This window comes from Ascaphus truei, chromosome 12 (assembly GCF_040206685.1).
Source record: "Ascaphus truei isolate aAscTru1 chromosome 12, aAscTru1.hap1, whole genome shotgun sequence".
Taxonomy (NCBI): domain Eukaryota; kingdom Metazoa; phylum Chordata; class Amphibia; order Anura; family Ascaphidae; genus Ascaphus; species Ascaphus truei.
Genome location: NC_134494.1, coordinates 20,089,785 through 20,115,695, shown reverse-complemented (window position 1 = coordinate 20,115,695; position 25,911 = coordinate 20,089,785). Strand labels below are relative to the sequence as shown.

Genomic DNA, 25,911 nt, shown 5'->3' with positions numbered 1-25,911 from the left:
TGCCCCAGATTTGTTTTAGAATACTCGTCAGCACTACAGTATGTACAATTGTGATTTTGGGCAAGATGATACAACAACATACATCATTTGCCAATGCCTAATGAATACCAGTCATGTCATGGCATGTAACCAATAGCAAAAGTTCCATTTATACAATTTTCACGATGTTGGTCCATTGAAAGGTCACAGGTATTACTATCATGCAGTTCTAATCCCTAATACACAAGGAAATAGATGTCATTTTCTTTTCCACGAAAATCCACTTTTGAATTTTCTTGATGTATATTTTCTGAGTCATTGACTTTTGAAATGTCTTACATAAGTAAATCAAACCACCTCCCAAAATACAAACATCCTGGGTCAACCTCCTCCTTCCCCTCCCCATGTAGAATAAGGAAGAGCATCTCTTACACTAGCTGTGCCAGTATCTATCCTAAAAGCCCCACCCCTCTTGTAACCTGAGGGAACACTGACCCAAGCCCTGGGATTCCTCTATAAAAGACTCAGCTGGGACACTGGCAATCTGTTCCTCTTATGATAATTGCCAGTTCGGTACCTTGTAACCGAGCTGCAGGCACAATGGGGACAAGTAGGGGGCTATGGATACCTATATGTGCCCTCCTAATAACTCTTACCTGTTTACAGGTACAAGGTAAGTACCAAGTGATGAAGGAAGAACAATGGTCCAATTTTTGTATACCATAGAAACCTCACTTTGCATTATTTATGTTATGAGGACTAAATTGGTTTATTTGGGGTAAAATAAGTAATTAATGTGTTTATAATGCTCCCAATGTATGCATTTCATTCTATAGCACTGAATGAATATTCGGTAATATAGGAGATAACGTGTAGTATGTCACTCTATGTAGCTGTACCAGTGCATATATTTGGCATTAATGTCTATTTGGAACAGTTACTATATATGGGTTTCTCAAGCAGTATACAATGTGCATGAATATATACCTGACAATGTAATTGGTGCTGTATGTAAGAATATATTGCATTGGCAGTGTATAGGCACCTTCATTTTGGCCCATATGTACTAAGTAGTCTTCTGTCCTATGTCACCTTCCGATGCTGGAAGACGTATTCCAGCCGATTTACTTGGATGGGAGGTAAGGTGTCTTCCAGCTCTGACAGGTGACGTATGGCAGAGAACTGCTTAGTAAATATTCATTTTTATGTTCAAAATTGATACCAGACAAGACTACGGAGAATCCTGTATTCAAGTCATGTGTGACGTGCCACGGTATCTTACTGTATAGCATGTTTAGTGTAATGACCACACTGTACAGATGATTAATGATCATCTGTCTATTCATCAGCATTTATCTAATGCATATAAATAAAAAAAATGCTCAATTTATCCAAGAGAAACAATTGCTTTTATTTGAATTTGCTGGTGTTATCTATGCACCCGTCAGAAAAACGTTGATCAATAACCCTATTTGCCTAGATACAGAATGTATAGGGGCCGTGACTAGATCTTCTGGGGGCAAACCTAGTGCAAAAACCCACATCAGATTTATCTGACACTTTGATAAATGACTCTGTGGGCTATTTATCCCGTCTCCTGATTAGAAGGGAGAGGCAAATAAACCGAATCACAAAGATCCACTGGCGCCAGTTTTGACGCCATACAACGTTGGCCATTATTCAGTCTGCTCGGAAGCTGTTATCTCTTTGCTTAGGAAGACGAGGACACTGGTGTCCTTTCCTGAATGACCTTGGAGTTTGGGGGATGGATGGTTTCTCCTACGGCCTGACTCCTGCACTTTAGGTTTGTACTTTTCTGTGCTCCTGTTTGATAATTGTTTTCCGTCCTTCTTGTAGGTCAGCAAGAGTCCGTCCAGCAGCAGGCAGATGATTCTGGTGAGATTCTGTGTTTTCTGTTTGGGGGATGTTGGACCACTGTGTGGGCTCTAAAGCTTTGCTAGAAGTGATGTTGTCCTAGACAGATGCAAAGAAAAATAGCTCGAGCTCCTCCATGTGCAAATGTGTTAACATTTTGTGGTGTGTGTATCAAAGTTTTTTTTCTACAAAGAAGGTGGGGTTAGAAGCAGAGTTTGGATGTCTGTGGCGTACATACAGTGTGTGTACATGTTTTTGAAACTACAACTATGCAACGTGTGTGTCTTAGACTGTGCTTATAGTGCCGGCGACGCAACGTCACGGCAAAACAAATGCATAGCCGTCGCGTGCGCTTGTAGTAAGCGCAACGAGACAGGAGCGACGTGGCGGCGCGAATTCCTGAAGCTGGTCAAATTTGATTTTTCAGAGGCTGTTGCCACATGTGACAGCCTCTGAACCAATCAAAGACCTGGTCGCCCGCGACGTCGCCGGAAAGCGAATTACAACTTTCGCCATCGCGCGCTCTATAAGCGCGGCCTGACATGGGTCAAAATGATCTGTTACGTTTTTCTTTGGGATAAAAAAAACGAATGCAAATAGGTGCGAACCATTTCTTAGCACATTAATCGCTCTATGAAACTTCATCACTCGGCAAGTCTTCAGTTTATTAATGGCATGACAGGGAATAAAAAGATCGGAAATGAAAGCATGAACTTATATTTATCTGTGTACATATATCTATTTCATACACTTTAAGTGCAATTTTATTACGACTCACAACATATTTATGTACGTATATTTGAACATGACACTCCATACAGATGTGGAAAATTGGTACTATGTCGAAAATATAAATAATAATAAATGATTTAAAAAAAAAAAAAGCATATCAAAAATGGTGTAACCCCCCCACCCCCCATTAAAATAAAACACATGTTTAAAATTCTATGGAGTAAGCCCACAAGTAGGCGTTTTGCAGTCTCAAAAGAGGTCCTCCCACAGTAACCTGCAAGACAAAAAAAAACCCTTAAAAAAAATTCTTCCAATCATGTAATAAAGTTTAATTCAATGCTTTCAAATATTTATTTGCCAGAGTAATTTCTATGAAAAAGGCATGTACTATCTAATGCTGATCCCTGTTGTCACAAAAGACCCCTTCTGTCATATATATTAACATGACATACCAAAATATGCCACCAATGATGAGTCTTCTTACTAGCCCGCGTGTCAGGTTGACCCAGCCATACAGGCCAACGTGAAAACTCTCATCAGGGAGATTCTGGAAGAACATTTGTGACATTTCTTATAGTACCATAGTTACATAGTAACATATTTATATACAGTAGTCAATGAGGTTAAAAAAAGGAATATGTCAATCCAGTTCAAACTCATCCTATATTTATAGTTATATTGTTCTATAAAAGTCCAGTGAAAACTTTACCAGTTACGGCAGTTATTCGTGACTGCAATAGTGCAAATTGGGGTGAATATAGCCCCCACCTGCACTGAGATGTTCAGTTAAATGAATATATCAACATATTGGACCATATTTACTACTGTAAGTGTTCTGCCAGAAAACAACCTCCGACACTGGAAAACACGGTACAGCGAATTGACTTGAATGGGATATAATGTGTCTTCAAGTTCCCGCAAGGTGCCTGATGGCAGAAGACTACTTAGTAAATATGGCCCATTATATACTATATTATGTACATGGTAACATCATGACAGTACACAATGATGTCTAAGACTGGCTTATATCTGGTCTTGGCCAATTGTATATACATTTATCAATGCAGTCAGTGAGAACAGATATGAAGTCACGTCAAGTCAAGGAAGTGTTACAAAATGTTCTGTAGGACACTCGTCTGCTATTCAGTATTTGGTGTATTATTCACAATACATCAACTTTATTTAGCATTCATTATCTGTTATGACGTCTCATTAGTCCTGATATTATTTGGAGGTTCACAGTCAGTAAGTTACAGTATACAGATCCCTTCTCTCTCTGGCCCCATATTCAATGTACTGTGAAGATGCTTCCCTGTGCTCAAAAAAAATGTTGGTTCCATGCATTTGTACGGAGCCGAACCTCTTCTCCAACACTTGGGTGTGGCTGGCTTCACAGAATATTGGATAGGAGCCTCTGTGCTCCATCCTACAGTTAAAGGATAGGGATTAATAGTCTTGGGTTCTTTATATATATATATATATATATATATATATATATATATATATATATATATATAGGGTACACGGATGTGGTAGGATTTAATCTTCCCTATTGGAGGGATATGGAAGGATATTCTGCACCATCAGGAACATTAGATCCTGCTCTATGATACTCTGCATTGTTATGGGAGCAATGAAGTCTACTGTCTACTGTCTTCATCTGTATATATAGCAGTGTTATTGAGAAAGGACCTGGGTTCATCCATCCGTGTAAGATGTATGTGTCTGAAATACAGAGACACACATTATTTAATACATTGAATGAGGAGCAGAACACTTGCCCCTGGCAAATCTCCTGATTATTGCCACAGAAGGGAATATATTTCTTTCCGAAGAGGAAGTGACATGGACAAACGTTGACACAAAAATCTGAAAAGCAATCAGCTCTTTTGTAAAAAGGTGTACCAAAGAACTAAGCAAATAGGCTAAGGATTTAGGAATCTCACAAAGCTGACGAGGAAGCAAATGTTTATTAATCTATTACATCGTGTTGTGTATCTTGCCATCAAGATGTTATTCTGTAGATCTGTTTCGTTTCCTAAATCCTCTTCAAAGGGGGTTACTTACATATGTCCATGGCTGCAATGCTAAGAACCAAACCAGTGCAAGAGCATTGCATCAGATTTATCAATGGAAAAAGCCCATTGAGGAAATTGGATTCCTTTATTTCTTTTTTAATAAATAAGATTTTGTATTGCAGATGGGAGACATTGGTTAATAGACCCCTTAATGTCTATGTTGTGTTACATATCTGATTTCATTCTCTACAATGCAAATCGGGGTCTGTATTGGTACAGTACAGTATGTGCAATACATTATAGATTAATACATCTTCATTGCTGGATTCAACATTCCCTTTTTTTCATAAGACCTGACATTAGGGTCTGCCGGAAACTTGTTATTAATTAAATTGCAATAGTACTTATTCACATGGTTCTACTATAGCACATGTATTAGCATAGGTTGAACTTGATGGACATATGTCTTTTTTCAACCTCATCTACTATGTAACTATGTAACATGGAAACTCCCATTGACTTGATAGATTTGTTTGAGATCACTCTGTTTAAACACAATACCGTGACTGGTGGGATCCTTCTTTTCCCTTTCGCCTTGAGGCTCCAGGGCTTCCATTTTACTAAAAGAAAGTCTGTATGTCCCAAAAAATCTATTTTCAAGTATATTAGAAGTCACTGTTTAAATGAGAGACCTGTTTTTGAGATAGGTTGGTACAAACATTTTCTGGCTGGAAAAATCATTGGCAGGGTTGAAAAGAAATGTGTGTTATGAAATGTTATATGATAAATATAATTAGTCTCATTCGGCACCTTTAGAGAAGCCAAGTATTGACTTTTTGGCCTTATCTGTCATCAGAGGTTCATCATGACCACCCTAATTATCTACAGTATTAGCTAACAAGTCAATGTTGATCTCTCTGATCATACAGTGTTGAATCAGTGAATGGTACATTTGTTTGCTATGCAAATAAATTCCAGAAGAGTTATAGGTACCTGCAATAAATTACCCTGCAGGCTTGGATATCCCTAGGCAAAGGTGGTGTTTGCCCATAAATTAGGGGCCCATAAAGTTTACATACGCCCCCTGTAAGACTGGGGGCCACCCTATATTAAACACATCTTAATGATGAAACAATTGTTACACTTGTAGAGAAGCTCAGCAATGTGTTATCAGCCCCCCTGGCAGCAAAGGGGTTAATATAAGTGTATCAACTATACAAAAAGAAAGAAAACCCTCAGAACAGACGATACAAGCTGCTGTTGTTATGCGTGTGTTATGAGAACTTACGAAATGTAGATAAAGAATGAATGCAGTGATCTAGAGAACTTCTCATTTCAAACAATATCTTCAAAGTATAGGTCTCCTCTGAGACAGAGATACAAAGCAGAGAGCTCTACTCACAAGTTCTTAATGAAGTTCCCCATTTAATGTGACAGCCAAGAACAGTGGAAAAACAAAGTTTCAGGTCCATATGGTTCCAATGTTTAAAACTTTTAAGGCATCAGTCACTTAATTGTAATCCGTGAAACGTGCCCCAGTCAATAGGTAGGTCCCTTTGGTCCTATGTAGGACTGATCCTTTAACCCATTAAATATGCCACTGTCATTAAGTTACTTTGCTCCAATGTGGGGCCTTACCGTTTAACCCATTAAACATATCACTGTCACAAGGTTTCTTCTGTGTTGGATTTAAATGTAGCAATCTGAAAGAAATATATAAAGTATGCCTGCAAATGTAAATTCGTCTATTTCTCTCATTGATGTTCCAACAGAGGAAGACTGGGATTCTGTCGAAAACGATTATGGTCAAATGGATGTGAAGGATTATAGTTTTGGTTTGTACATTGTACTTTTTTTATCTCATGCTCATTTAATAAAGCGTCTGGCCTATTTTAAACTAATCTAGCATGGATTAGAAATAAAACCTGACACTGTGAGTGCTCATGTGCATGTCATTACCCAGAATACTTGGCTGCAGTTGAAGCGTTGTATGCTAAGAGAACAGGGAATGGCAGATTTGTTGACCTGTCTGAGGCGTGAATGTGCTCATAAGTGGTATTTTCATTGGTTGAACAGCAAAAACCTTTCCAGTTCACGTCTTCTTCCACACCTGGCAACAGTGAAGAAAAAGACTGGTTTAAGCTGTTCCAAAAGGAGAACATAGTAAGGCTGGAGTTGGCAGAGTAGCCTTAAAGCTGGCTTCTTTTTCAGATAGTTAGGTATCCCTGATGTGGAACTGTTGCTCTCTCTACAGAACAAGACAGTCAACAGCTTGATGAAGAGAAGCGGGATGGCTCACATGAGATGAACAGTAATGAGAAGCTAGGAAGTCATGAGCAAAAAGACAAGCGTAAGTTGGTTTGATGTGTTTTTTTTTCCCTCTCCCTTTGTTTTTTGGGTCGGAAATACTATTGCTGAAATATACCGATGTAGCAGACGTCATGACCTCTGTTAATGCTAGTTAACGTGCCAAATAACATGTTATCTCCTTAATCCTTGTTTTCAATAGCACTACTGTTATATACTGTAAGAACGCATCACGTTAGCAGGTGGAATAACGTCTGCTACATCTGTATGCTTCTGAACAACAGCCCTCAAAAATAAATAACTTCTATGGCCTCTATCCTCATCATTGTTTGTTACTGAGTTGTTTACTGATATTTTTTATTCACAGACAGACCAATAGATTCTTCAAAGATAAATGTTATGCCACCAGTGCCAATGCCAGTGATCAGAGGTAAGTGGATTCAGTACTACAATCTGAGTAATGGAGACAGATGTTGAGTGCAAGACTAGGACACATCTGTCTACCGTGCTAATTTATTAAATCAGCATTATACATGCAAAGAAGTTTCAACAACCTTTATAAGGGAGTCTACTTTATTGACTGAATTTTTTGCTCCCTGTATGCATATTCTTGTGTTCTGCACTGTACCTGATTGTGCAGCCACATCTGATTGTTGTCGTCTAAAGGATTTCATTTTTTTTTGTCGAGACAGACAGGTAAGAACTCAAGATATTCAAACGATAAAGAATTGATTTAAATAGGTGCCAAGAAGATATACATTATACAGTTCCTTATTGTCTACGCAAAGAGTTGTTGTAAGAAACATGCCACATATGTGGATCACATGGATATAAGGGGTAAGATCTGACAACCTTCTGTTCAAATCTACAGGTCAGAATCCTCGTCATAATACACGGGTTTGCAGCACCTGGGGTAACTACCATTTCAAGACCTTCGATGGAGACATCTTCCACTACCCAGGAAACTGCAATTACTTGTTTGCTTCCAACTGCAAGAGCAATTTTGAAGACTTTAACATCCAGATCAGGCGTTTCATTAAGAAAAACATTCCCACCATCTCAAGTATTCATATAAAACTTGATGGTGCTGATATTGAAATAGCCGAAAAGAGCATCATATTCAATGGTGAAAAGTGAGTTGTTCCTTATTATTTTAGTTCATGTACCACTCACAGTACATTCAGGCCCTTTCAGTGGCGGAAGAGAGCTTATGGGTTATTCAAGTGAAGCTTATATATGGCCCTACACTTTTTACATGGATGCAAAGCACTATACTGTAGGTCAGTAGAAGAGAAACCATGAGGGACAAGAGGACATTAGAATGATAGCTGAGACATGGGTGGTTTTCTGACTACATTTATGAGCAGTTTGAAAAAATAATCTTGTGAAAAAAACATTTCCAGATTTATGAAAGGAAAATGTCAATTTCTTCCAATCGGACTCCTTTAATTTAATTAATTTGCTGCTATTTTAATTCTTCAATTTTTTTAAATTGACATTTTGATAGACCCCCATGATATTCAAAGTACAGCTCAACGCTGTGCTTGGGGTCCAAACAATCGCATCGCGTTATAAGCGGATCGCGTTAGAAAGAATGTACAATTGTATGCATTGTACAATAAAGTATTTAAGATACAGTACCAATAACCGTGTTGTAAAGTACTCATAAATACGAAAATTGGGAGCCACGCTTGCATCGCGTAATAAGCGGATCCGCGTTGTAACGGATCGCGCTATATCAGTGTTGAGCTGTAGTTTGAACACCATTATTTATTTCCCACTTTGCTCTAGATGGTGTTGTATTCTATTATTAATATTATGTTCTATTTTACTGTATAATGGACTAAGATTCTTTTTTCTCATCCATTTTAAAAGTACATTTTCAAATGTTTATCTTCGTGGTGCGTAATAAAGTAACAATAATAAAAAGTAATAGGTATACTGTACAAAACGAATGGTTGATCACTTTTCTACTCTCCCCATCCACAGTATACTGTATGAATGTTGTTATTTCTTCACAGGTTGGAGAAAATGCCATATAGTTTCTCAGGAATTCAGATTGATACCAGTGGTTCATATGTCAAAGTCATGGCCAAAGTCCTAGGTATTGGATTGGTGTGGAATGAAGAAGACTCACTTTTGGTAATTACACTCCAAAACAGAGTTTGTGCACTATCCCTGCTTACCAATGCGCATTGATGTATCAAGGATTTTTCTCCTACTGTTTGTTCCTTATACCTGACAAACCTTGATGACTTTTTATTTCATTATGTATTGAATAATCATGGTGAGATCAAAGCATGTCAATTCTTGATGCAATGAGGTCTGATTTTATTTCCACTCTGTTTCCTTTGTTAGTTGGAATTGAGTGAGAAATATATCAACCAGACCTGTGGTCTTTGCGGTGACTTCAATGGGATTCCAATTTACGATGAGTTCGTTACAAACAGTAAGGACACATTAGATTTGCCTTGGAGATGTAGGGAAGAGGAGACGATGACAGGCAGAACAATCTAACAGCTGATTGGTTTCTTGCAGATGTCGTAATGACAGAACTGCAGTATGGAAATGTGCAGAAGTTGAATGGACCAACAGAACGGTGTGAAGATGTTACTGAGCCTCCCCAAAGCAACTGCACAGACTCTGTAAGTTTTTCTAGTATGGATTCTACTCGTGAATAGCCTCCACAGTGAACGTTGTTCTTTGTTCAGCAGCAGTTGTAGTATCAATCCAGTAGAGTGATACATTTTAATGAACCGAAAAAAGGCAATTTCCAACAGTATATGTAATAATGTATACAGATCTTTCCAATCCTCACAGATCTCTTCTTTTCCCCAATAATTTTCCATTTATGTTAATGTGATATATTTTTTAATACATTTTGTGATACCTCAAACCAACAGAAGACCACAGCAAAAATGTTCATGGCATTAAGTGGGGTGCTTTTTGAAAGACTACATGTGTAGGACATATTTTAGAAGGTGGAGCAGTTGTTGGATTATTTTGTATTATAATTTGGTCTCCAATCGTTTTGACTTTTGTGAAATTAGCTTACATCATTCCATTGTCGTTCCATTGTCCTTTATTTTTGTTTTGCTTTTCACTTAAACAGAGACACCTGTGTGCATCAGTCCTGACCAATGGAGCCCTTTCATTCTGTAATAGCCTTGTGGATCCTTCTAAGTACGTAGAAGCTTGTGTACAAGATCTGTGTAGATGCACAGGCAATACAACTGGCTTCTGCCTTTGTAACATCTTCACTGAGTACTCCCGGCAGTGCACTCATGCCGGAGGGAAGCCAAAGAACTGGAGAACCTCTAAACTCTGCCGTAAGTGTCACCGGATAAGCAACCAAACTTCTATCACTCCATCAACAAATGGGATATTGGTAGTTAATGCAAATAGTGTAACTGTAGATTTTGATTTTTTAATAATCAAAGGATTTATATAAAAGGGGTATTTGTGGGCCTTTATGATTAATTTTAGGCTACAGTACAATATCACCATTTGCATTCCAGATTACAACATGTGCTGGCATCAATGATTGCCATTGGGAACTATAGATAATATATTATTGTAGTTAACATGGGTTCCGTAACGGCAGGAAATAAAACTCATATCTTCCAGTGATACATGTCAGATGACCTGGGTCTATAACTTATGTTTTAAAAATTCCAGCATTGAGATGTAACCACAACTTGGAATTCAAGGAATGTGGAACTGCTTGCCCAGACACCTGTTCCAACCCTCAGCGGTCATTGGTTTGTGATGATCACTGCAAAGATGGATGCTTCTGTCCTGCAGGTAAAACACACTCTAGTGATATAGTGATGTCTCAGTTGCATATGTAATCATAAATTCAATGTGATCTACAGTTACCAGGCTTAGAATTATAACTACAATTATAGGGACAGTACCGACATTCTCCCTCTTCAAACTTCATAGACTCCACCTGTTCCAGGTATTTCTTGCTTAAGCAGGATAGTTTAAGCCACCTTCCTTCCCACTTCTTTATCTTTCATTGCCCATGGGATCTGCTCTTAAAATGTCTTAGGCAAGGTCAAAACTCTTACATTGCTCAAAGGGTAATGATTGAATCATGGACTATAGTGAAATTCTTGTCCCATTTGTAGAACTTAAATGACCACAAATAATTCATTGAACGCATCTTCACATAGAGGTAATATGGTTTCCGTAGCTGATATCTTGTATGTACCGTTTGTGATGTCCATCAGCTAAAATATACTCAGTCTAGGAAAAATAAAGACAACTGTTGACCTTTTTCAATGTAACAATTTTGTGACACTTTCTCCGTTATTTTTGTTATTTTTGAGGTACCGTGATGGATGATATCACTCACTCTGGATGTGTTGCCCAGGAGCAATGCTCTTGTAAACACAATAACGAGGTCTACAGAACAGGAACTGGATATTCTGAGCAATGTCGAACTTGGTAAGATTTCTAATCCCTTTAATTGGAATTACCTGATCCCTTCCCCAGAAATAATACATTCACCTTCTTCTTGGGCCCACACCATACATGTTCCATTGCATTGAAGGTCTGCATGTTTTACTTATTGTGTCCAACAACGTCTTTTATTACTTAACTGTGGTTCACAGTGGAATTGTTGCCTCATTGATTCGGTTGTCTTGATAGATAGAGTGGCAATACTGTGTCATACAGTAGCTAACCAAGCTAACAATACTCCAAGATAGTCAGCAGATACTGCTACAGGTCCCATTTTCTTGTATTAACATGGACTGGAAAGCTTAAATAATAATGCCAGGGACCCCTGCTGTTAATCTGATGGGCCATTAATCAATGCAGAAATGCTGGGGCTAGTATAAGGCATGTATTCAGAATGTACCTGGGTGTACCTGGGTCTTTTTGGCGATTGCCACTGGTTTGTGTTAGAATAGTCGCAGTCTCTGCTGTAATTGCAAGTAAACAAAACTAGAAATGGAACAAGCTGAACATAAGCTCGGGATAGCCCATTTGTAATTATACTGTTTCCCTCCAGCACTTGTTCAGGAGGAAAGTGGAAATGTGTTGATGAGCCATGCTTTGGAACTTGCTCTATTGAAGGAGGATCACACATTACCACCTTTGACCATACTCGTCACACTTTCCATGGAGACTGTAGCTATATTATGTCAAAGGTAAGCAGAGGATGCCGTTTTTTTTGGAATGGGTTAGTGAGGGCAAGGTTTTATTTAAAAAAAAAAAAAAATCTAAGAACATTAAAAATCAAATGCATAGTGATGAGCCTACCACCTATAGTAGAGCAAATTATTCTCCGGAATGTAAAGTAGTTAAAGTATGGTCCGCGGAGTTGCACTTATACATTTATGAGTAGGCGCAAAATTAATACATCTCACTTGATACTTCACGCTTGGTGGTAATTAACTTACTCGACTTTGTTTCACTTATTCAGACATGTGACAGCAGCAAATTCAGTGTCCTGGCAGAACTTCGCAAATGTGGCGTGACAGACACAGAGACATGTCTGAAGAGTGTATCTATCAGCATGAATGAAGGAAACGACGTAAGTGCCTCGGAAAGCAGAGATGGATCTGCAATTCTGGGTCAAAGACGTAACATTGTAGATACCAAATAAACGATGATTAACTCTGCTTCTGATGAGTTATATTTATTACTTCTGTATCTCAACTCATTGTTTTGCTTTATCTCACCAGTTTATCGTAGTGAAAAACTGTGGCAGTGTGTATGTCAACTCAATCTACACCCAGCTTCCCATGACGTCAAGTAAGTTGAATCTGATCATGCACTCATTTTGAAGTTAGATACCAGGATCCTGCTATGAAACAGTATCTGTAATGGGAAGGGTTCTGTATTACACAGCCCTTCACAGTTCTCCAAACCCAAACCTCATGTGTCACAGCTGAAACAATTTTATCTACGTTTTCCATGGACCTGCTATCTGCCGTGTTCTGAAATGTACCAATTATGTAGCTTAATAATAGGTATCTCATCCTTCGGCCCACAGGCAGTTTCACCATCTTCAAGCCTTCATCCTTCTACATTATCGTGCAGACTAAAATTGGCTTACAGCTTACGATGCAAACGGTACCCAATTTGCAGGCCTATGTCAAAATGGATCCAGCCTATATGAATCAAACCTGCGGTAAGGTCCTTTCCTCTTATCTTCATCCTTTTAATCAATAGAATCAACTTTATATTCATTAAACCTAATTAAGAATAACATGGGACGAGTAAGTCTTATTCAGAAACAGTACATTTCTACATCATAAAGGCAAAATTGGATTTCAATATGTGCATGTCATTCTGTAAGGGAAGGAAGAAACTATGGAACTTAGATCTCTTCTAGTTCTTCTGTGTGTTTTTATGTTACCGTATGTGGGACTGACAAAATAGAGCAGCCCCGATCTCTCTCTCTCTCTTTCCTCTCCTCTCAAGGCAGTGCTAGCTTAACAGGAGCCTAATTTAGCCTATGTCAATGAGATATACAATGGCGGTTGCTTTGGCATATAATTAGCTTTGTGGATATGCATTAGGCACAGGGAAAATGACGGGTGTTAATGATTCTGATAATGTGCCGTTATTAGCATTGAGTTACCGGACTTCTGTGGATCTGGGCTTTAATTTTGTAAGAGAGCTGGAAGTTAAAATCAGAATTAGAGTAGCGATATACATTAGTACCAATAGATGGCATTAGATTTTGAATGGTGAAGTTAAGATTGTTGTGGGATTTGTTTGTGCCACCACGGGTTCATTGTTGATACTTCCCGAGGAAGGGGAGTGTTATTTAATGGGTGCTAGAGTCGTAAATTGTAGTCCAGCAGTCATTTCTTATATTAATGTTTATTAAACTGGGGCTAATAAGGAAATTCCAAATTAAATGACTTTTGTACAAAATTCCAACTTTACTTTCGCAGGTCTCTGTGGCAATTTCAACAAAGTTCAAGCAGATGATTTCAGAGCCCCCAATGGGGCTATTGAAGGCACTGGGTCATCCTTTAGTAACACCTGGAAGACCCAAGCTGATTGTCCAAATATCAAAAACAGCTTTGAGGATCCATGTGGACTCAGCATTGAAAATGGTAAGCATTTAAAAACTAACATTCATATTTAGTTATTCAATCTCTTGTATGAAAATAAAGGGTATCATAAATTACATTCTGTAAAACCACAAGTTAAAGGCCACTGCGCTTGGTAAAAAAACACCCCTATATTGTAATGCCATAGTTTTTAAGTCCATAGATCAAAGGGTCAAGAAAGGCAGGGGTCGGTATCCCTTCCTCGAGGTAGATTCCCCAAACTCCTTGTCAAAATGACAGGACACCAAAAAGAGACTGGAGATAGCACACAAAGACACCGACATGGTGTAGTACCTCTTATTAACAAATGCAAAATAGTCAATCCAAACAGATTCACTCCAGTGTTCTGTGTTCCTGGAGTGTAACGTTACCGGCATGTGACTTTTGGTGTCGACGGCACCACCCAGAGGTTGTGAGCACCTACCAGTGGTGACCACCGGCACCAGCAACCTGCAGGCTATGGGGGAGCTGTGGCAGTGAGACACAAACTCCAAGCTACTCATGGGCACCTGAACTCTGTATACTCTGCCTTGTGTGCTTTGGCGCACACACACGCGAGTGGATCTCTGTTGGAAGTCATTATTTTGCATTGTTTAATAAAGGATACTACACCAAATCTGTGCGTTTATTTGCTCCTCCATTCTCTTGCTAGTGCCCATAAATTACACTTTGTTCAGGTATTTAACTTTGGACAAACATACTGTATAAAATGTATGTATTTGGACAGAGAACATTTATTTTTGGAAAAAATATAGATAGTTTATTTTTCTCACACATTCTTATCCATGTACATGTTTTCTATTGTTAATGTAGCAAATCCAAGGAAGTAGGGTGTCTCCAGAGCTGAAACCCATTCATTTCAGCTCTGGCGACCCCCTGCTTCCGGCGATACTTACCTTAGTGGGGGGTGCCGGTATCTCCTGCAGTTTTCAGCTTCCTCATCACATGGGCCAACAGGAAGCCGAACCTGATGATGTCACGGCTTCCTATTGGCCCGCAGGGCCTGGCAGCTTTGAAAAGCAGACATCTAGTGAACTCTGGAGTGGCTACCAGCACCCCCCACAGAGGTGTATCTCCGGGGTCCCATGAGCTGAAATGAATAGGGTTAAGCTCCGTACACTCGTGCTTCAATTTCGCATAAAAAAATGGGGGGGGGGGGGGGAAGACAAAAGAAAAAAAACCCATCTTGGATTGCCTCTTTAATGTAGCAAAAACGTCATGCACAAACTCTTTCCCTACAGAGAAATATGCCACCCACTGGTGCGCCATGTTAACAGACGTTGAAGGACCATTCTCTACTTGTCACAAAACAGTGGATCCTGCTATCTACCATAAGGTAATGTAAGAGATGAAAAGAACAGATTGATGCAAAGAAACAAGGCAGTTCTCCAGGGTAACCTTTTTTAACAGTGATGTCATCGAGTGAGGTGGGATGTGATGGTCATCTAATTGGAAACAATGGGTTTACAGTGCTTTGTAGCTTCATTAATGTGGCAAAAGAATGTACTCGACAGCTACTGTAAGAGCTCATTCACAGTGTTTAGACATGGGTAATAAAGTTAATTGAACATATTTATTAATGGTCACAAGCAACAGTGTTAAAGTAATATTGTGTTTCTATTATTGCAACATGCATGTAGCTGCTTTTCGGTACCTTTACCACTTTTGTGTCATTGGGCAATTTCAAAGCATTTACTGTATAAGAACCGTTTGGGGAAGAGTTATAGGGAGAGGGGAGAGGAACAGTTAGGAGAGGAGTTATAGGGAGAGGGGATAGGAACAGTTAGGAGAGGAGTTGTAGGGAGAGGGGATAGGAACAGTTAGGAGAGGAGTTATAGGGAGAGGTTATAGGAGCAGTTAGGAGAGGAGTTATAGGGAGAGGGGATAGGAACAGTTAGGAGAGGAGTTATAGGGATAGGGGATAGGAACAGTTAGAAGAGGAGTTATAGGGAGAGGTTATAGGAGCAGTTAGGATAGGAGTTATAGGGAGAGGGGATAGGAACAGTTAGGAGAGGAGTTATAGGGATAGGGGATAGGAACAGTTAGGAGAGGAGTTATAGGGAGAGGTTATAGGAGCAGTTAGGAGAGGAGTTATAGGGAGAGGGGATAGGAACAGTTAGGAGAGGAGTTATAGGGAGAGGGGATAGGAACAGTTAGGAGAGGAGTTATATGGAAAGGGGATAGGAACAGTTAGGAGAGGAGTTATAGGGAGAGGGGATAGGAACAGTACGTGTAAATTGAGGCACAAGATGTTGCACTTGGTTAAGAAGTAAATAGACATCACCATGATAAATATTTTCTTTTTATCTTTGCATTTCTGCAGAACTGCATGTTTGATAGTTGTAACTGTGCCAAGAGCGAGGAATGCATGTGTACAGCCCTCTCATCCTACGTTTATGCCTGCTCAAGAGAAGGAATTGACCTGAGGGGATGGAGAACAAATGTCTGCAGTAAGTTTACCCTCATACTGAAGCTCAGTGGCATTTTATTGACGATGTTATGCACTCCCTGTAAGAGGAAGATAATTATTGAAGAAGAGTCTGTTTGTCTACTTACCTAGGAATGGTTAGACCACTCAAAACTTGTTAATTTGTTTCAACCATAGAATCATACACCAGCAACTGCCCCAAGTCCTTCACATACAGCTATACCGTCAGCACCTGCCAGCCCACCTGCCGCTCCCTCAGCGAGCCTGACACCATGTGCGAGATCTCCTTTGTCCCAATTGATGGCTGCATATGTGCGGACGGGACCTATCTGGATGAAAATGGCAAATGCGTCCTTCCAGCCGCCTGCTCCTGTTTTTACAAGGGGTCCGCAGTGCCACCGGGAGAAGTGATCCATGAGCATGGAGTAATGTGGTAAGTCATGCGTCTGTCAAAAATTAAGCTTTTCTCATTAAACGAAGGCGAAATAGTAATCTGAAACTCATCATATTTCTGCATAAGGAATTAATAATGGGGCAACAATATTTTCTTATTAAGATTATCATTGATTAAAATTAATACTGTAGCATTGAAGACTATTGGTTTCGGAGACACCTACAAATACACATGAAAGTTACAAATGAGGCACAAGCTACAAGACCAGCGAGTGCTATTCCTTGGGTGATGTCTTTCATTAGACCACGATTTATTGTTGCTCTCTAATATTTCAGCACCTGCACAAAGGGAAAGCTGGACTGCATTGGAGAACAAGTCCCACAAAATGGTAAATACATGGTGACACCGTGACCTTATGTAGTGGTTATTTGTCTTATGTAACATTGCAAAAATGAGTCCATACCCTAAAGCCTTAGCACTAAAGTTTATAGGTTGAACACCTGGCCAAGGTTGGAAATCCAGTTGTGCTTCTGCTATCCTGTCTCATTATGTTTTTAACCTCTTTTTCACCCAGAGTGTGATGCCCCTATGGTCTATTTTGACTGCACTAATGCTACCGTTGGCACTACGGGATCTGAATGCCAGAAGAGCTGTCAAACCTTCGAAACAGAATGTGTAAGAAATCTTATTGATGTACTAAACGTGTGGCGCACCTGCCACAAGGCCTGCAATTTACCCACAAGGCATCCAATTGACCCACAAAGCCACAGTACTTTCATTCTTACGGTCACCTTACTTGTTTCATTATTTGGCATTTACTAAAGTCTTTAGCACAAGGATGACAGCCGACCAACCTGCCAGGCCCATCCCGACCATGTACTATGCCTCAGTGATGTGGCTTCTCTCTCTTCTTTTCTTATGGAGATTTCTCTCTGCCTTGTTTCCCAAACCAGCAGGTAGAAGGTTATTAGTGAGATGAGTGTCGCCAGCTGTTTATCATACATTTGGCTCGTAGAATCCTTCTTATTTATCTGCGTAATCACAAAAAAACTCAAAGGGTGTTCACCGAAGAGTAACAGACACAAAGAGGACCCATGATCTGCTGATCTGTTGAACTTGTTATTCAATCATTTTGACCGAAAGTATTCTTATTGTAAAGTAACCATTGTTTACTTATGTACCTCACAGTACAGTACACAATGTGTGTCCGGCTGCATGTGCCCCAAGGGATTGGTGGCTGATGAGGGAGACTGCGTGCGTGAGGACCAGTGTCCCTGCAATCACAATGACGAAATCTATGAAGCAGGAGCGACAATCCGAGTACAGTGCAACACCTGGTGAGCCATTGATATAAGCACATGAATGGAAAGATCCCAGATCATAGGTTAGGACAGGCACAGTACCAACTACCCTTTTGCAGGGTCTGACATTTCACATTTCACTAACAAATATCTAGCATCCTGGTATGAGAAATGGGCTTCATGGTCACAGCTGGGAAACAATTTACAAGACAGGAAGCAAGTATTTCACAGTCTAAACCCCCTCTTTTCTCATCCTGCAGTACTTGCAACAAAAGAAAGTGGGAATGCACCAGTAATACATGTTTAGGGAACTGCGCTGTATATGGAGATGGACACTACCTCACCTTTGACGGCAAGCGATACCGTTTTAATGGAGACTGTGAATATACCTTGGCTCAGGTACATGACCTTTCTTCCTCACTTATTACTGTGTCTGTATTGCTTATTTTTATTTTATTGCAGGGCACTACTGGGTTTTTGTAGATCACAGGAGAGTATAGTTACAATAAACTCCTGTACAAATAAGTTTTTGGTAACTGAGCCTCAAAGCGACATTCTCAGTGTTATACGAAGAGAGGCTGCAATATCCTGCTTTGCTTCTCTAGGGGAACATCCTCCAGAGCCACTTCCCCACTTGCCACCCCATTGTGCTGTAACTGTTATAACCAATCAACCTCAATAAATACCTGAAGTAACTACTGGTTGTGAGTGTGACACACCTTCTACATCCGGTGGTTATTTGGAAGCATTGGGAGTTTGTACAGCTTTAGATAATGTTGGCACAATGTGTGCAAGCCTTCACTCTTTATTGCCACTCGGTTTCTATTTTTCTGCACAGTCAACTCAGAACTTTGATCTGTGTTCTTGTTACCCTAGGATTACTGCAATGGCGATTCTTCCAGTGGTACTTTCCGAGTCATCACCGAGAATGTCCCCTGCGGTACCACTGGTACCACCTGCTCCAAAGTCATCAAGCTCTTCCTGGGGGTTAGTAGCGTTTGCGGCTCCTAGTATTGCTTAATGTACCCATATAATGCTATAAATCATGTAGGTCATACTCTCTTTCCATGTATATATATGTGTGTGTGTGTGTGTGTGTGTGTGTGTGTGTGTGTGTGTGTGTGTGTGTGTGTGTGTGTGTGTGTAGATGTATCTATATATATGCCACCCATCCTTATTGCATAGGTACAGTATGTAATTGTGAAAATAAAATTAGTTAAATAAAATATTTCTGCTTTAAACTGACAACTGTTTTACAACATTTACAAAAACCACAGGAACTATTTAAAACAAGTACCGTTGGACATATTTACAGGAATATTACATGTATTTCCTCTCTTGTATCCTTCTCCCAGAACTACGAGCTTATACTTGGCGACGCGAAATTTGATGTCGTTAAAAGGGATGTTGGGCAATATGTGGCCTTCAAGGTCCGCCAGATGGGCATGTACATGGTGATCGAGGCTGTGAACGGACTGGTTTTGGAGTGGGACAGGAAAACCAGTATATTTATAAAGCTGCATCCAAGTTTTCAGGTAATGCTTACTGAAAAATATGTTTTGTGACGAAGTGATTGAAGTCAAGAGTCTGATGTTATTACAGATCGTTCCAACATTAACCTCACATGCACACTTGGACATTATTCAAAGTGAATTAGGAAAGATAATGGTATCCGGATTGACAAGAAAAGTGTCGAAGATTGCTAGATCTAATATGTAAAGATTTTTGATACAAAAATACAAAATAGGGAGAAGCAATATATAGGTGCGCAGTCAAGTATTCTAAAACTTGCCTTGGAAAATTTGGGGCTATCACCAACAAGACCCAGGTACATGCTGGGTACATGCTGCAACATTTCAGTGACATTTCTGAAGACAGACTAATGGCCCCTCGGATTATCACGGGAAAGTATAAGAGACAGGGCTCCACGGAATTTTCAAGATAAATTTATTGCCAACAAATTGACTGACGTTTCGGCCACAATTGGCCTTTCTCAAAGCAGAATGCCATTCTGCTTTGAGAGAGGCCAATTGTGGTCGAAACGTCAGTCAATTTGTTTGCAATTCATTTATCTTGAAAATTCCGTGGAGCCCTGTTTCTTATACTTTCCATTGTAAGCTGGATCATCACAGAGAATCCTGAACCAGGAGCACCGGTAGTTGTATCTTTTTTATTATTGTCATGTGGTGTGCAGCTTTTTCCCTTTAGTAGCTATCCATCGGATTAACACAGCAGGGGTCACTGGTAGTCCCATTTTCTCTGAAAAAAGTCAACACTGTCGTTTGGTAAGAGGTGATCATCAGTACGGCTTAATAAAAAAACACAAATAACACTTGGGTTTCAATGTTGGTAAACATAATGCTAGTATGTGGCAACAATAATTCTGATGGCATTACGTTTATGAACTATCTACTGCCCTTTAGACTGTTGTTCATCTGCTCAAAGTGTAGATCCAAATACCCTTCTTTTATTTCCGAACAGGGTAAAACCTGCGGGCTCTGCGGTAACTACGATGGAAATGCCGTCAATGATTTTACCACCAGAAGTCTGTCTGTGGTCGGAGATGTGATTGAATTTGGAAACAGCTGGAAGCTCTCCCCAAGCTGCCCAGATGCTGTGGATGTCAGTGACCCCTGCTCTACCAACCCATACAGAAAGGCATGGGCACAGAGACAGTGCAGTATCATCACTGGTAGCGCCTTTTATTCATGCCATTCTCTGGTAAGATATTTTCACGGGGTGGGTGTTTTTATGCATCGTGTGATCAATCTTCAAGTCTTTGTTTGGATGTGGATGAGCTGTATAGAACTTGGTCAAAGAGCCAGGACAAAGGCTGTGTTATCGCTCACTGCTCTTGGAGTCACTTTAATTACAAACCTGAGGTCATAACCAATTCTATATTTCTTCCTTTAGGACTATACATCAGCCTTACTGCTTCAAGGCATCTCATACATTTTCTTTCATGTCCTCCTGATCAATTCTCTCTTCACACTTTTTTTTCTGCAGAGATTCCTCTGTAACTAAAAATATTACTATCGTTTCAAAAGCTGTCACAATCCCACCTCTCTCATTCTTCCTGTGCTTTCACTGTTTCATTGTGTTATTTAGCGGGACTCTGTATTTGTGTATTCGGACTGATATTATGTTGTACAGGTCTTAGTTCGTAGATGTTATGTTAAATTTCAAACTGAATATATCTTAATTGCTGGAGAAGCCTAAACATTAATGTACCAATGAATAAAAGACCACTGAGTCTCCACTAGTGCTCAAACCACTTGTTTCAAACAGCACAGACCAACCAGGTAGTGTGATGTGCTATTAACCCAGAGAAAAGATAGTCATATTTTGCAAGTGAGTAAAGAGTGCTGGTAGGAGTCTTAGTGATGATAGCAATAAGTCCTGACTCCCCCTTGAACATTAATGTATGTCACAAACCCATCCAAATGGGAAAGGCTTCAACCAACCTGCCTAAAATCCATTTTGTTCATGAAAAGTCATGGTTATAATGATATTAAAATGATATAATATATAATAATAGACGACCATCTGTTAATCTTCTGGAATCACCGCCTCTTTGCCTCCACTCGCAGGTAGACCCGGTTAAATATTACGATGCTTGTGTTAATGATGCCTGCGCCTGTGACACTGGTGGAGACTGCGAGTGCTTCTGTACCGCGGTAGCCTCATACGCCCAGGCCTGCAGTGAGGCTGGAGAGTGTGTCCATTGGAGAACTCCAAATGTGTGCCGTGAGTATGAACTGGTAGCAGATATTATTGTAGAGCAATGTTCTAGAAGCTTTATTAGTCCCGGTGAAGAGCAGATTTGTGAGCATTTTTTAATTGGTACAGAGCTTCGAAACCTCTCAGAGGCGTTTTTATTATGTATACTGTGCATAACCTGTGAGGCGTCCAAAACTCTATACATACTACAGTATTACAGTACGTTGATTAAGAAGTCTCATGTACATTCGTTAACGTTATCACAACCGATTACAAATCAACAAGACATTAAGAAATCTGTCTGTAGCAATGGAAGACGACAGAGAAAAGCAGAGATAGTTTGTCTGAATCACTCTTCTCATGTTCTAAACAGCTATATTCTGCGATTTCTACAATCGGGAAGGACAGTGTGAGTGGCACTACAAACCATGCGGAGCTCCCTGCATGAAGACCTGCAGGAACCCGGCCGGGAAATGCTACAACAATTTGTCTGGTTTAGAAGGTAAGACATTATATGGAAAAACATCAGACTATTATCACTAACTATTATTTAAATAGCTCTCAAGTGAAACTAGGAGTTTGAGTTATGATATTTTCCTAATGCCTCTAACTGTACAGAGAGAGCCTAAGTCAGAAGCAGGTTAAGGGCCATATTTGGTTGCTAGGAAGTCTTCTACCATAAGACACCTTCCAGTTCATTCATATCAATGTCTTTCAGTGCCGAAATAATATTTATTAAATATGAGTGTAGGGGCTGTTGAAGCCATGGGATATTAATTCCTGCTGTTCATATTGGACCATATTTACTTAGCAGTCTTCTGCTATGTTATCTTCCAGAACTAGAAGTCACCTTATAACCCATTGACTTAAATGGTGTGTAAGGTGTTTTGCAGCACTGGAAGTAGTCAAGTGGCAGAACACTGTTAGTAAACACTGTATGGCCCAAAGTGTGTATTCTACTACCAAGAGCAAATGCTCTGCCTGGCGGCTTCCTGTTTATCCTCCATATAGTGATAAAGGAGTGATAGCAGAAATCCAGCCGGCAAGACAGTTTATAATTAGATAAGAAACCTGACAATACAGCCATTTCTAAGGTTAACCAGCATATTGAAATATATTCATTAGTGGTAAACGTCCCTCTTACCCATAATCACCTTCTGCACTGGGCAAGAGTCTGAAGTTATATTCCACAAATATTCCACACTGTTAGAAAAACTAGTATGTACATTACTACAGTGTATTGATGCTTTGATCTAAAATGCTACTCAGTGGAAGTGTACAGTATGTTCACCATTTATGTAGTACTGATGTATTCACTGTCCATATCTTGATAATCAGCATTAATTATCATGATCTATACACAGGTTGCTACCCTAAGTGTCCAGCAGACAGACCTTATTTTGATGAGGAAACGATGCGGTGTGTTCCTTCATGCCACTGTTATGATGACTATGAGAAAGAGTACAAACCAGGACAGAAAATGCCAACTTCAGAAAAATGTACAATCTGGTAAGGACACATTCTTTATTACTACACGTGCATGCGTGAGCTCCCGTTTGCCTATTGGGCGATATGTCCTAAGAGACCGATGAGCCCCACTGAATTTGTAACTCATAGCAGGAGTATATTGGGGGTTCTTCACTAAAGTGTGATAGCATTTATTAATGGAGGTGAACAATAATCATTCACCTGAATGTTCACTGACCATCAATAATGGGTGACCATAGAATATATTCATTTTAATACAGAATGATATAAAGTAGCAATTCCCCTTACTCAATATGTTGAGATGTAAATATGTATAACTTATATAGCACCATCCAGGTACATAGCGCTTCACAGCAATAATACATGGGACATAATATAACTCATACAGTAGTAGGAATAAGCGCTTCAGGCATACAAGTAACAATAGGAAAGGGGCGTCCCAATCTAAGTGGTAAGTAGGGAGAACTTGCAGAGACAGTGGGATAATGCACAGTTAATGCGATAGTAACTTTCATTGACAAAGAGAGAAGTTATAGACTCATTGTTAAGATTTGAGTTATGCTTTCTAGAAACAAATTACGTTTCCATTTCCTGCTACAACTATTTCTGCAACTGTATACACATTTCTTTCTTTTTCCATTCCTTCTAGCTATTGCACGAAAAATGGCAAAGAATGTACTAAACAAACAGGTAAGATGTAGCAGAAACTATTAGTTGGAGTTCAGAATATTTATTCTCACAGCCAAGCTGGTGCATACAGACTTATCTGTGATGAAAAAGCTTCCGTCGTTTCTAACTGCAGAAATATAGGGTGTGATGAATTTAACTCACACAAGGGCTTTCGCGATGCAATTGTTGCTTAGAAAGGCATTTTCAAGATGCAGCAATGTAGCACAGTACTTTGTAATGATTTGCTGTGCATGAAGACACTTATCTCTGGAGCTTGAAATGTCAGCTTCTTAGGCCTCGGTCCGCTGCGCCCGGCGACGCGGGCGGCCACACGCGAGTTCCCCACCAGCAGGGGAATCCTCCCGAGCCGGTCCCGGTCCCCCCTGGCGGCACAGCGCACTACACGCTGTGGCGCGTCAGCCGCTATGAGACAAGAAAATGGTGATCGCTAGCGTTGACGTGTCACGTGGTGTGGCTGTGAGCCAATGGGGAGGGGAGGCTTCGGGAGGAGAGGCTTCGGGGAGCGGGGAGGAGTGTGGAGTGAAAGCAGCGTGAGTGCCTGTCTGTGTGTGTGTCTGAGTGCGTGAGTGCCTGTCTGTGTGTGTGTCTGAGTGTGTGCATGCCTGTCTGTGTGTGTGTGTGTGTCTGAGTGCGTGCGTGCTGTCTGTGTGTGTGTGTCTGAGTGCGTGAGTGCCTGCCTCTGTCTGTGTGTGTGTGTGTGTGTGTGTGTATATGAGTGCCTGTGTGTGTGTGTGTTGCTTACAATCAGAAGCTCCAGCCCGAGTCCGTGGAGGGAGGGGGGGAGAGTAGCGGGTCCCTCCGCTCAAGCCACGCCCCCCTCCCTGTCAAACCTCCCGCTCCCGCTCCCTACAGACCGCATATCGCGGTCTGTGTATGTCAGCGCACCGCCTGTATGCAGTGCGGGCGAGCTGACTCTGGGAGCGGGGCCTTAGCCTTAGTCAACAAATAAGATGCTGGACTTGAAGTTTGGTGAAGAAAATACCACTAACCTGACAGTTTGTGCAAATGGTGCTGAATCAAATTGAATATCATTTAATGTACAGTTCTCTTCCCTCTTTATTTTATGTCGTAAATAACCAGGCTGAACCAAATCTTCACGCATTTGTCCTCTTACTTATGAAATAGCATTTTATGTAGATCTGCTTTCTTCTCATTGCTTTTTGAACTTGCTTTTGTAATTGCATTAATTTGTTCCAATTCTTTGTTCAAAATGTAAATATGGCTAAAACCTGTGCTTTCCTGCTGTAATCTACAGGATGTTGTTATTACGAAAACATGGAATTTCTGCCAGGGGATACCATTTATTCTACTGTAGATGGTATTGGAGGCTGTATCTATGCCATTTGTAAAGAGAATTCAACTATACAGAGAGAAATCGGACCTTGTTCAACCACAGTGACTCCGACTACACCTTTCAACTTCTCTACTCCAAGTTCTATGCCATCCTCAACACCACCCAGCTCATCCACAGGCCCTGTAGGATCTACTTCACCAGGCTCTTCCACTGGTTACCCCAGTTCTCCATCTTCAATAGAAACCAGCTCAACCACTAGTGCTCCAGGCACTTCCACTGGTTATACTGGTACTCCAACATCTGCAACAACAAGTAGCTCAATTACTGGTCCTCCAGAGTCTACATCACCAGGTTCTTCCACTGGATACCCCAGTACTCCAATATCTTCAACACCAAGTAGTTCCTCCACTGGCCTTCCTGGTTCAACACCAGTTGCAGCAGGTTAGTTGTTACTTTTTGTAAAAAGTGAAAACACTGACTATTGTCTTTACTGCACAAAGTCAGTTGAATTAGTTGTGTCATTTATGAAGAGTAAAACGAAAAGTTAAATGTAAAATTGACAAAAGTTAAGTAATTGCTGTGTTTCATGAATGAATTTAAGATACC

The 25,911-nt window shown here is 40.2% G+C and overlaps 1 protein-coding gene across 1 annotated transcript in view; it reads left to right on the top strand.

Moving 5' to 3' along the window:
* Window positions 1-513: 513 nt before the first annotated feature.
* The window catches only part of LOC142463946 (uncharacterized), a 50,152-nt gene continuing 24,754 nt past the window's right edge, over window positions 514-25,911 (top strand). The window contains exons 1-32 of the mRNA XM_075566852.1: window positions 514-652; window positions 1,837-1,875; window positions 6,377-6,439; window positions 6,859-6,954; window positions 7,279-7,341; window positions 7,783-8,044; window positions 8,933-9,053; window positions 9,270-9,360; window positions 9,450-9,556; window positions 10,024-10,240; window positions 10,590-10,715; window positions 11,246-11,363; window positions 11,932-12,070; window positions 12,346-12,456; window positions 12,608-12,677; window positions 12,919-13,056; window positions 13,829-13,993; window positions 15,232-15,326; window positions 16,314-16,440; window positions 16,596-16,851; window positions 17,148-17,200; window positions 17,387-17,487; window positions 18,001-18,149; window positions 18,374-18,512; window positions 18,990-19,100; window positions 19,469-19,648; window positions 20,595-20,834; window positions 21,704-21,860; window positions 22,207-22,335; window positions 23,198-23,342; window positions 23,971-24,011; window positions 25,267-25,746. Of these exons, the coding sequence (XP_075422967.1) occupies window positions 535-652; window positions 1,837-1,875; window positions 6,377-6,439; window positions 6,859-6,954; window positions 7,279-7,341; window positions 7,783-8,044; window positions 8,933-9,053; window positions 9,270-9,360; window positions 9,450-9,556; window positions 10,024-10,240; window positions 10,590-10,715; window positions 11,246-11,363; window positions 11,932-12,070; window positions 12,346-12,456; window positions 12,608-12,677; window positions 12,919-13,056; window positions 13,829-13,993; window positions 15,232-15,326; window positions 16,314-16,440; window positions 16,596-16,851; window positions 17,148-17,200; window positions 17,387-17,487; window positions 18,001-18,149; window positions 18,374-18,512; window positions 18,990-19,100; window positions 19,469-19,648; window positions 20,595-20,834; window positions 21,704-21,860; window positions 22,207-22,335; window positions 23,198-23,342; window positions 23,971-24,011; window positions 25,267-25,746 (4,447 nt within the window). The 5' untranslated portion in view covers window positions 514-534. The remainder of the gene's footprint in view (window positions 653-1,836; window positions 1,876-6,376; window positions 6,440-6,858; window positions 6,955-7,278; window positions 7,342-7,782; window positions 8,045-8,932; window positions 9,054-9,269; window positions 9,361-9,449; window positions 9,557-10,023; window positions 10,241-10,589; window positions 10,716-11,245; window positions 11,364-11,931; window positions 12,071-12,345; window positions 12,457-12,607; window positions 12,678-12,918; window positions 13,057-13,828; window positions 13,994-15,231; window positions 15,327-16,313; window positions 16,441-16,595; window positions 16,852-17,147; window positions 17,201-17,386; window positions 17,488-18,000; window positions 18,150-18,373; window positions 18,513-18,989; window positions 19,101-19,468; window positions 19,649-20,594; window positions 20,835-21,703; window positions 21,861-22,206; window positions 22,336-23,197; window positions 23,343-23,970; window positions 24,012-25,266; window positions 25,747-25,911) is intronic.